This window comes from Panulirus ornatus, chromosome 39 (genome assembly GCF_036320965.1).
Source record: "Panulirus ornatus isolate Po-2019 chromosome 39, ASM3632096v1, whole genome shotgun sequence".
NCBI classification, from domain to species: domain Eukaryota; kingdom Metazoa; phylum Arthropoda; class Malacostraca; order Decapoda; family Palinuridae; genus Panulirus; species Panulirus ornatus.
This window is the reverse complement of record NC_092262.1, coordinates 2,293,001-2,305,500: the sequence shown is the minus strand read 5'-3', so window position 1 is coordinate 2,305,500 and position 12,500 is coordinate 2,293,001. Positions and strand designations below refer to the sequence as shown.

General features: G+C 40.2%; 2 protein-coding genes across 4 annotated transcripts in view; one reads left to right on the top strand and one right to left on the bottom strand.

Moving 5' to 3' along the window:
* The window catches only part of LOC139761239 (uncharacterized), a 29,132-nt gene extending 24,724 nt beyond the window's left edge, over window positions 1-4,408 (top strand). The window contains exon 4 of the mRNA XM_071685275.1: window positions 4,164-4,408. Within this exon, the coding sequence (XP_071541376.1) occupies window positions 4,164-4,260 (97 nt within the window). The 3' untranslated portion in view covers window positions 4,261-4,408. The remainder of the gene's footprint in view (window positions 1-4,163) is intronic.
* LOC139761025 (turripeptide Gsg9.2-like) overlaps window positions 1-12,500 on the bottom strand; it is a 364,470-nt gene that overhangs the window by 95,842 nt on the left and 256,128 nt on the right. The window lies entirely within an intron of this gene.

Here is a 12,500-nt window from a genome sequence, read left to right as displayed (position 1 = left end):
CTTTTGATGCACAAGACCGGGTTATAGTGATGGGTGATTTGAATGCAAAGGTGAGTAATGTGATAGTTGAGGGAATAATTGGTATACATGGGGTGTTCAGCGTTGTAAATGGAAATGGTGAAGAGTTTGTAGATTTATGTGCTGAAAAAGGACTGGTGATTGGGAATACCTGGTTTAGAAAGCGAGATATACATAAGTATACGTATGTAAGTAGGAGAGATGGCCAGAGAGCGTTATTGGATTACTTGTTAATTGGTAGGCGCGCGAATAAGAGACTTTTGGAAGCTAATGTGTTGAGAGGTGCAACTGGAGGATGTCTGATCATTATCTTGTGGAGGCAAAGTTGAAGATTTGTACGTTTTGTCAGAAAAGGAGAGAGAATGTTGGAGTGAAGAGAGTGGTGAGAGTAAGTGAGCTTACAAAGGAGACTTGTGTGAGGAAGTACCAGCAGAGACAGAATATAGAATGGAAAAATATGAGAACAAAGGAGGTAAGGGGAGTGGGGGAGGAATGGGATATATTTAGGGAAGCAGTGATGGCTTGCGCAAATGATGCTTGTGGCTTGAGAAGCGTGGGAGGTGGATTGATTAGAAAAGGTAGTGAGTGCTGGGATGAAGAAGTAGGATTATTAGTGAAAGAGAAAAGAGAGGCATTTGGACGATTTTTGTAGAGAAAAAATGCAAATGAGAGGGAGATGTATAAAAGAAAGAGGCAAAAGGTCAAGCGAAAGGTGGAAGAGGTGACAAAGAGGGCAAATGAGAGTTGGGGTGAGAGAGTATTATTTAATTTTAGGGAGAATAAAAAGATGTTTTGGAAGGAGGTAAATAAAGTGTGTGAGACAAGGGAACAAATGGGAATTTCAGTGAAGAGGGCTAATGGGGAGATGATAACAAGTAGTGGTTATGTGAGAAGAAGATGGAGTGAGTATTTTGAAGGTTTGTTGAATGTGTTTGATGATAAAGTGGCAGATATAGGGTGTTTTCTTCGGTGTGCAAAGTGAGAGGGTTAGGGAAAATGATTTGGTAAACAGAGAAGAGGTAGTAAAAGCTTTGCGGAAGATGAAAGCCGGCAAGACGGCAGGTTTAGATGGTATTGCAGTGGAATTTATTAACAAAAGGGGGTGACTGTATTATTGACTGTTTGGTAAGGTTATTTAATGTATGTATGATTCATGGTGAGGTGCCTGAGGATTGGCGAAATGCTTGCATAGTGCCATTGTACAAAGGCAAAGGGGATAAGAGCGAGTCCTCATATTACAGAGGTATAAGTTTGTTGAACATTCCTGGGAAATTATATGGGAGGGTATTGATTGAGATGGTGAAGGCATGTACAGAGCATCAGATTGGGGAAGAGCAGTGTGGTTTCAGAAGTGGTAGAGGACGTGTGGATCAAGTGTTTGCTTTAAAGAATGTATGTGAGAAATACTTAGAAAAGTAAATGGATTTGTATGTAGCATTTATGGATGTGGAGAAGGCATATGATAGAGTTCATAGAGATGTTCTGTGGAAGGTATTAAGAACATATGGTGTGGGAGTCAAGTTGATAGAAGCAGTGAAAAGTTTTTATCGAGGATGTAAGGCATGTGTACGTGTAGGAAGAGAGGAAAGTGATTGGTTCTCAGTGAATGTAGGTCTGCGGCAGGTGTGTGTGATGTCTCCCTGGTTGTTTAATTTGTTTATGGATGGGTTGTTAGGGAGATGAATGCAAGAGTTTTGGGAAGAGGGGCAAGCATGCAGTCTGTTGTGGATGAGAGAGCTTGAGAAGTGAGTCAGTTGTTGTTCGCTGATGATACAGAGCTGGTGGCTGATTCATGTGAGAAACTGCAGAAGCTGGTGACTGAGTTTTTTAAAGTGTGTGAAAGAATATGAATAAGAGCAAGGTTATTAGTTACAGTAGGGTTGAGGGTCAAGTCAATTGGGAGTTAAGTTTGAATGGAGAAAAACTGGAGGAAGTAAAGTGTTTTAGATATCTGGGAGTGGATCTGCCAGCGGATGGAACCATGGAAGCGGAAGTGAATCATAGGTTGGGGGAGGGGGCGATAATTCTGGGAGCCGTGAAGAATGTTTGGAAGTCGAGAACATTATCTCGGAATGCTAAAATGGGTATGTTTGAAGGAATAGTGGTTCCAACAAAGATATATGTTTGCGAGGCTTGGCTATGGATAGAGTTGTGCGCAGGAGGGTGGATGTGCTGGAAATGAGATGCTTGAGGACAATATGTGGTGTGAGGTAGTTTCATCGAGTAGGTAATGTAAGGGTAAGAGAGATGTGTGGAAATAAAAAGAGTGTGTTTGAGAGAGCAGAAGAGGGTGTTTTGAAATTGTTTGGTCACATGGAGATAATGAGCGAGGAAAGATTGACCAAGAGGATATATGTGTCAGAGGTGAAGGGAACGAAGAGAAGTGGGAGACTAAATTGGCTGTGGAAAGGTGGAGTGAAAATGATTTTGAGTTGCCTGGGCCTGAACATGCAGGAGGGTGAAAGGCGAGCAAGGAATAGAGTTAATATGAACGATGTGGTATATCGGGGTCGACGTGCTGTCAATGGATTGAACCAGGCCGTGTGAAGCGTCTGGGGTAAACCATGGAAAGTTGTGTTGGGCTTGGATGTGGAAAGGGAGCTGTGGTTTCGGTGCATTATTACATGACAGCTAGAAAATGAGTGTGAACGAATGGGGCTTTTGTTGTCTTTTCCTAGCGCTACCTCGCGCACATTAGGGGGGAGGGGGCTGTTATTCCATGTTTGGCGGGATGGTGATGGGAATAAATAAAGGGAGACAGTATGAATTATGTACATGTGTATATATATATATGTCTGTGTGTGTATATATATGTGTACATTGAGATGTATAGGAATCTATATTTGCATGTGTTGACGTGTATGTATATACATGTGTATGTGGGTGGGTTGGGCCATTCTTTCGCCTGTTTCCTTGCGCTACCTCGCTAACGCGGGAGACAGCGACAAAGCAAAATAAAAGAAATACCATTATTATTATTATTAATATTATTATTATTATTATTATTATTATTATTATTATTATTATTATTATTATTATTATTATTTTTATTGTTGTTGTTGTTGTTGTTGTTATCATTATTATCATTAATATTATTACTATCATTATTATTATTACTAATATTATTATTATTATCATCAGTATTATTATCATTATTACCTTAATTATTATTATTATCATTGTTGCTATCATCATTATTATCATTATTATTATCATTATTATTATTATTATTACTATTATTATTATTATCTTTATTAACATTATTATTATTATTATTATTATTATTATTATTATTATTATTATTATTATTATTATTATTATTATCATTATCATCATTATTATTATTGTTATTACTATTATCATCATCATCATTATCATTATCATTGTTATTATTATCATTATTATTATCATTATTACTATTTTTGTTATTATTATCACTATTGTTATCATTATCATTATCAGTATTATTACTATTGCTATTATCATTATTATCATCATATATTATCTTTAGTCTATCACTTCTCTTATCATTAGAAATGTTTATAAAAGTATATGTGTGTGTGTGTGTGTGTGTGTGTGTGTGTGTGTGTGTGTGTGTGTGTGTGTGTGTGTGTGTGTGTTTGTGTGTGTGTCTGTCTGTGTGTGTGTGTGTATATGTGAGTGTGTGTGGGTGTGTTTGTAAATGTGCGTGTCTGTGTGTGTGTGTGTCTGTTTGTGTGTGTGTGTGTATATGTGAGTGTGTGTGGGTGTGTTTGTGTATGTGCGTGTCTGTGTGTGTGTGTGTGTGTGTGTGTGTGGTTGTGTGTGTGTGTATGTGTGTGTGTGTGTGTGTGTACGTGAGTGTGTATGTGGAAATGACACATGTCTCGGGTCCTTTAACATAATATAAGGCAACAGTATTTGAACATGACACATGTCAACAGTCCCTAAAAATGATACATGTCTGCAGTCTTTTAACATGGTATACGACAGCATTCTATGAACATGACACATATCAACATTCCCTGAACAGGACAGATGTTAAGAGTTCCTTTTCTTATCACTGTACGTGTCGACAGTCTCTAAACATGTTTCCTGTCAGCAGCCCTTAGTAATGAACGTAACTGAAACAGTGAATATCTGATTAACTAAGTTATGTCCTACAGACTTTTCGAGAGTAATAGAGAGGACTGGCCTATTGTGCTACTGAGTTTTGAGGAAACAGGTTTCACCGTCTCATCTGCTGAAGGGTATCTGGCCTAACCTGACCAGCTGAGCAGCAAGTTCAACATACAGGACTTCCTGACTGACGTCGGGAGCAATATGTTGAATTTCTTAGGGGGTCGGCTTGTAGGAGTTGCAGCCTGACCTCCTGAGCAACTGAAGAGGTCAAACAAAATAATAAAATCCATAAAAAAAATGTCTCAGTTGTATATTACCCATGACCTGCGATGAGGAAACACAATCATGAGTATCTAACATCTGGAGGATCCAGGAATCCTACACACCTGGAGGACACAGAACCACCACACACCTGGAGAACTCAGGGTTCCCATACACCTGGAGAATTCAGGCTTCCACATATCTGGATAATCCAATGCTACCACACACCTAGAGATCCAAAACCCCACACTCCTTATGAATACTGAACTCGCACACACCTTGAAGATACATGTATAGAATCGAGGGCCACCACAAACTTTGAGAATCGTGAACCTCCTCACATGGAGGATCAACAATTCCAAGCATCTTCAGGATATAACATCCAGCACATATGGATGTTTTGCAACTCCAGTGAACCTGGAGAATCCAGAGCTTTCACACACCTGTATCATAAAGGAATCTCAAACACCTGGGTGATGAGAAAACACATGTAAATGGCATAGATCCTATACACACCTGGAGGACCTTGTGCTTCTAATCACCTGTAGGGACGATGATATCCACACCTGGAAGATCTAGGACCCACGCAACAAATAGATCGTCTAAGACCCATTCATGCCTGGAGATCCAGAATCCCAACACATCTAGCGGTTCTAGGGCCTCCATATACCAGAAGTGTCCATGAATCCCACACACTTGGAGGATCCAGGACCTCCCAAACATGGAGGATAAACAACCCCACACACCTGGAGGATCAAGATTACATAAACACATAGAAGGTCCAGGATACATGCCAGGATACATGGAGGACCCCTAAAACACCTATACTTAGCTTATATGTTTTATCTAGGCGAAGATGCACTTGATACGTTGGTGATGATTGGCTAAATGAAACATGTCCAAGTAACATAGCTGTATTTCAAATGTTTATCAGATATTTTGAATAGAAACTTATTTATTCACTCCAGTTTCTCCCTCAGATACATGATAAATCAATTGGTAATGCTAATGAGTAAAAGGATTATGAAGTAATGTGTTGGTAAGTGTAGATTAGATAACAATGACCTCCCAAGTCAACGACCCAAGCTTGTTCTCGGATGCACGTTACCCCATTTGTAAATTTTCACATATTCTAACACAAGTTGGAAAACTGAGCTAAACATATGAAGAAACATGTAATTATCAAAAAAGATTTGAAGACCAGAATCTACTCAAAAAATAGAATGAATGAAACTCACTTCTTGTGAAACGTTAGGGAAGGAAAAAAAAAGAAAATCACCTAAAGGGAACACACTTCCAGTCACTTATCATTAAGGATAATGCTCCATGTCATTCTAAAATATCAAACAAAGTTCCAACAATCGGCTACAAAAAAGTAACAACTAATTCAGTGGTTAGAGGAAACTAATATTGATCACGATCCTTCTGTTACAAAAGTTGAACTGCTCTAGATCTACAAACGTCATAAAAAAAATCAAATACAGAAAATAGATGAAATATGTGAGGAATGGAGATAGAGAAAAATAAAACAAAATATTATAGAGACATAAAACGCTTATTGACCGTGGCTTACAAGTCCACACACACAAATATACATACCTATACATCTCAAAGTACACATAGATATACACACACAGACATATAGATATATACACATGTACACAATTCATACTGTCTGCCTTTATTTATTCCTATCGCCACCCCACCACACATGGAATAACAACCCCCACCCCCTCATGTGTGCGAGGTAGCGCTAGGAAAAGACAACAAAGGCCCCATTCGTTCACACTAAGTCTGTAGCTATCATGTAATAATGCACTGAAAACACAGCTCCCTTTCCACATCCAGACCCCACAGAACTTTCCATGGTTCACCCCAGACGTTTCACATGCCCTGGTTCAATCCATTGACAGCACGTCGACCCCAGTATACCAAATCGTACCAATTCACTCTATTCCGTGCACGCCTTTCATCCTCCTCCATCTTTACGCCCCGATCGCTCAAAATCTTTTTCACTCCATCTTTCCACCTCCAATTTGGTCTCCCACTTCTCCTCGAAAAAAAAAAAGAAAAAGAGAGGGGAGGATTTCCAGCCTCCCGCTCACTTCCCTTTTAGTCGCCTTCTACGACACGCAGGGAATACGTGGGAAGTATTCTTTCTCCCCTATTACCATGGATATATATACATATATATATATATATATATATATATATATATATATATATATATATATATATATATATATATATATATATATATATATATATATATATATGTATATATATATATATATATATATATATATATATATATATATATATATATATATATATATATATATATATATATATATATATATATATATATATATATATATATATATATATATATACTTGGGGATAGGGGAGAGAGAATACTTCCAACGCATTCCTCACGTGTCGTAGAAGGCGACTAAAGGGGACCGGAGCGGGAGGCCAGAAACCCTCCCCTCCTCGTATTTTGACTTTCTAAAAGGGGAAACAGAAGAAGGAGTCACGAGGGGAGTGCTCATCCTCCTCGAAGGCTCAGATTGGGGTGTCTAAATGTGTGTGGATGTAATCAAGATGAGAAAAAAGGAGAGATAGGTAGTATGTTTGACGAAAGGAACCTGGATGTTTTGGCTCTGAGTGAAACGAAGCTCAAGGGTAAAGGGGAAGAGTGGTTTGGGAATGTCTTGGGAGTAAAGTCAGGGTTTAGTGAGAGGACAAGAGCAAGGGAAGGAGTAGCACTACTCCTGAAACAGGAGTTGTGGGAGTATGTGATAGAGTGTAAGAAAGTAAATTCTAGATTAATATGGGTAAAACTGAAAGTTGATGGAGAGCGATGGGTGATTATTGGTGCATATGTACCAGGGCATGAGAACAAAGATTATGAGAGGCAAGTGTATTGGGAGCAGCTGAATGAGTGTGTTAGTGGTTTTGATGCACAAGATCGGGTTATAGTGATGGGTAATTTCAATGGAAAGGTGAGTAATGTGGCAGTTGAGGAAATAATTGGTATACATTGGTGTTCAGTGTTGTAAATGGAAATGGTGAAGAGCTTGTTGATTTATGTGCTGAAAAAGGACTGGTGATTAGGAATACCTGGTTTAAAAAGCGAGATATACATAATTATACGTATGTAAGTAGGAGAGATGGCCAGAGAGCGTTGGATTACGTGTTAATTGATAGGAGCGCGAAAGAGTGACTTTTGGATGTTAATGTGCTGAGAGGTGCACCTGGAGGGATGTCTGATCATTATCTTGTGGAGGCGAAAGTGAAGATTTCTAGGGGATGTCAGAGAAGAAGAGAGAATGTTGGGGTGAAGAGAGTGGTGAGGGTAAGTGAGCTTGGAAAAGAGACTTATGTGATGAAGTAACAGGAGAGACTGAGCACAGAATGGAAAAAGGTGAGAACAAAGGAGGTAAGGGGAGTGGGGGAGGAATGGAATGTATTTAGGAAAGCAGTGATGGCTTGCGCAAAAGATGCTTGTGGCATGAGAAGCGTGGGAGGTGGGATGATTAGATAGGGTAGTGAGTGGTGGGATGAAGAAGTTTATTAGTGAAGGAGAAAAGAGAGGCATTTGGACGACTTTTGCAGGGAAAAAATGCAAATGAGTTGGAGATGTATAAAAGAAAGAGGCAAGAGGTCAGGAGAAAGGTGGAAGAGGTGAAAAAGAGGGCAAATGAGAGTTGGGGTGAGAGTATCCTTAAATTTTAGGGAAAATAAAAAGATGTTCTGGAAGGAGGTAAATAAAGTGCGTAAGACAAGGGAGCAAATGGGAACTTCAGTGAAGAGGGCAAATGGGTAGGTGATAACAAATAGTGGTGATGTGAGAAGGAGATGGAGGGAGTATTTTGAAGGTTTCTTGAATGTGTTTGATGATAGAGTGGCAGATATAGGGTGTTTTGGTCGAGGCGGTGTGCAAAGTGAGAGGGTTAGGAAAATGATTTGGTACACAGAGAAGAGGTAGTAAAGCTTTGCGGAGATGAAAGCCGGCAAGGCAGCAGTTTGGATTGTATTGCAGTGGAATTTATCAAAAAGGGCGTTGACTGTATTTTGATGGATTGGTAAGGTTATTATGTATGTATGATTCATTGAGATGTTGAGTATTGGCGAGGATATGATAGTGAATGTACAGGGCAAGGGGAAGAGCAGTGGTTCAATTAGAGGTATAGTTTGTTGAGAATTGGAATACTTGGAGGATTGTGAGATTTGATGGCAGAAGGCATAGATAGGGGAGAGCTGTGTGGTTTAGAATATATGGTGTGTGAGGCAGTTGTTAGAAGAGTGAAAAGTCTTATGAGGTGTAAGGATGTGTATGTAGATGATTGATCTGGATGAGGTTGCCAGGTGTGAATGCTCATGTGAAGGTATGAAGGTTATAGGATGGTGAGGCAAGTTTTGAAGCAAGTAGAGTCTGTTGGGATGAAGTGATGGTCAGTGTGGCGGATGATAAGTGTTGATTCAGTGAAAGTGCAGGGGTGTGATTTTGGTAAGTTGTGGGATGTTAGGAGGTGAATGGAGGTTTTGGAAGTAGGGTGAGGGCAAGTATTGAGTAGTTTGAATGAGAAATGTGGGAAGTAAAGTTTTTAGTATTGGGAGTGATCGAGCAGCTGGTGGACTGGATGCGATGTAGAATATAGAGTGGTGAGGAGATTTGGCTTGAAGAAGTGTGTGGAAGTAGAAGAACAGTTATTGAAGATAAATGTGATGTTGAGGAAGGTTAGTTGGTTACAATGTTGTATGGTTGCGAGGCGTGGCATTGGGAGTAGAGTTTGGAGGAGGAAGTGGAGGAGAAAGTGTTTGAAGCATATTGGTGTGAGGTGGATGATCGTGTGTCATGTAAGCGGTGGAGAAATGGAGCGGAAGTGAAATAAGAGGTGGTTGAGAGAGCAGAAGAGAGGGTGAAATATTTGGGAGCCTTGAGAGAATGAGAGAAAGTTGAAGAAGGATTATATGTCTGGGGTGGATGAGCGAGGAACAGGAAGTGGAGGACATAAGGGGGGAAGGTGGGAAAATGGAGTTGAAGAAATGTTTGGAAGTGGACTGGGTATCTCGGAAAGCAAAAATGTGTATGTTTGAAGGAATAGTGGTTCCAACAATGTTGTATGGTTGCGAGGCGTGGGCTATGGATAGAGTTGTGCGCAGGAGGGTGGATGTGCTGGAAATGAGATGTTTGAAGACAATATGTGGTGTGAGGTGGTTTGATCGAGTAAGTAATGTAAGGGTAAGAGAAATGTGTGGAAATAAAAAGAGCGTGGTTGAGAGAGCAGAAGAGGGTGTTTTGAAATGGTTTGGACACGTGGAGAGAATGAACGAGGAAAGATTGACCAAGAGGATATATATGTCGGAGGTGGAGAGAACGAGAAGTGGGAGACAAAATTGGCGGTGGAAAGATGGAGTGAAAAAGATTTTGAGTGATCGGGGCCTGAACATGCAGGAGGGTGAAAGGCGGGCAAGGAATAGAGTGAATTGGATCAATGTGGTATACCGGGGTTTATGTGCTGTCAGTGGATTGAATCAGGGCATGCGAAGCGTCTGGGGTAAACCATGGAAAGTTGTGTGGGGCCTCGATGTGGAAAGGGAGCTGTGGTTTCGGGCATTATTGCATGACCGCTAGAGACTGAATGTGAACGAATGGGCCCTTTGTAGTCTTTTCCTAGCCCTACCTCGCACACATGAGGGGGGAGGGGGATGGTCTTCCATGTGTGGCGAGGTGGCGATGAGAATGAATAAAGGCAGACAGTGTGAATTGTGTACATGGGTATATATGTATGTGTCTGTGTGTGTATATATATGTGTACATTGAGATGTATAGGTATGTATATTTGCGTGTGTGAACGTGTGTGTATATAAATGTGTATGGGGGTGGGTTGGGCCATTCCTTTCGTCTGTTTCCTTGCGCTACCTCGCAAACGCGGGAGACAACGACAAAGCAAAATAAATGAATAAAGTGTGTGAAAGAAGAAAGTTAAGAGTAAATGTGAATAAGAGCAAGGTAATTAGGTACAGTAGGGTTGAGGGTCAAGTCAATTGGGAGGTAAGTTTGATTGGAGCAAAACTGGAGGAAGTGAAGTGTTTTAGATATCTGGGAGTGGATCTGGCAGCGGATGGAACCATGGAAGCGGAAGTGGATCATAGGGTGGAGGAGGGGGCGAAAATCCTGGGAGCCTTGAAGAATGTGTAGAAGTCGAGAACATTATCTCGGAAAGCAAAAATGTGTATGTTTGAAGGAATAGTGGCTCCAACAATGTTGTATGGTTGCGAGGCGTGGGCTATGGATAGAGTTGTGCGCAGGAGGATGGATGTGCTGGAAATGAGATGTTTGAGGACAATGTGTGGTGTGAGTTGGTTGGATCGAGTAAGTAACATAAGGGTAAGAGAGATGTGTGGAAATAAAAAGAGCGTGGTTGAGAGAGTAGAAGAGGGTGTTTTGAAATGGTTTCGGCACATGGAGAGAATGAGTGAGGAAAGATTGACCAAGAGGATATATGTGTCGGAGGTGGAGGGATCGAGGAGAAGTGGGAGACCAAATTGGAGGTGGAAAGATGGAGTGAAAAAGATTTTGTGTGATCGGGGCCTGAACATGCAGGAGGGTGAAAAGAGGGCAAGGAATAGCGTGAATTCGATCGATGTGGTATACCGGGGTTGACGTGCTGTCAGTGGATTGAATCAGGGCATGTGAAGCGTCTGGGGTAAACCATAGAAAGCTGTGTAGGTATGTATATTTGCGTGTGTGGGCGTATGTATATACATGTGTATGGGGGTGGGTTGGGCCATTTCTTTCGTCTGTTTCCTTTGCGCTACCTCGCAAACGCGGGAGACGGCGACAAAAAAAATATATATATATATATATATATATATATATATTATACTTTTTCTTTATTATATATAGATATATAGATATGTATATATGCATGTGTGGACATGTATGTATATACATGTGTGTGTGTTGCATGACAAAAAGAGGATATAGGATTAGGATTGAATGCCGGCAACTTATATGTGGTTGAGGTGAGGGGAAAAAAATAGAGTGCTGGTTCACTGCGCACTCGCCACTATCCTGATTGAAACTCAGGCAGCAGTATCTTCCTTGACAGTGATTGTCTGCTACACACTATTACTATAGAATAGCAGCAGTAGGTGCCACCATTTCTCCTGAATCATCCGCGTTTGTGGAGGTCTTGGATCCCCCAAGTGTGCTGTTTCCTGTATTCTCCAGGGGTGTGGGTATGTTGCATCCTTGCCGGGGCGAAGGTCCTAGAATCTCTAAGTGTGCACGGTGTCTGGATCATCTCTTGCCTGCTGGTCCTAGATCCTCTAGGCAATGGGAAACTGGGACTCTCTATATTCATTCTTTTTTGTTTTATCTAGGTGAAAATGCACTTGACATAGTGATGATTGGCTAAATGCAACATGTCCGAATAACATTGTTGTATTGCAAATTATTACCGGACACTGTTACTCGAGACTTATATACTAACTCATAGTTCTCTCTCAGATATATATTTTGTCAGTTGATTAAGCTAACGAATAAAGAGATTATGAAGTAATATTTTGGAAAGTATAAATTAACTAACCTCAATCACCCAACGATATAATCTTGTTTTCTGATATACGCCTCTTTATTTGTAACTTTTCGCATATTTCAAAGTAAATTAGGACAAATTACAGTAAACATAATAAGAAGAATGAAATTATCAACTTTTTTCCAAGAGCAGAATCTACTCAAAACATGGAATCAATGAAACTCTTTACGTGAAACGTTTCACAGTGGTAAAAAGAACAGCCACTGTCACTTGGCGGGAACACACTTCCAGCTGATTCTCATCCCAGCATGTTTTCGTAATAGATTTGTTCCCCTTATCTCTTTTAGTTGATGATGGTCATTCGTTTTATGTCTCTAATATTTTGCTTGATGTTTTTTCCATTATTTCCATTCGTCAAATATTTGATCTATCTTGTGTACTTGATTTTGTTTATGATGGTTGCAGATCTCGAGTAGTTCAACTTTTGTAACAGAAGAATCATCAGTTTTAGTTTCCTCTAACCACTGAATTAATTAGTACTTTGTGTAGCCGATTGTTGGAACTTTGTTT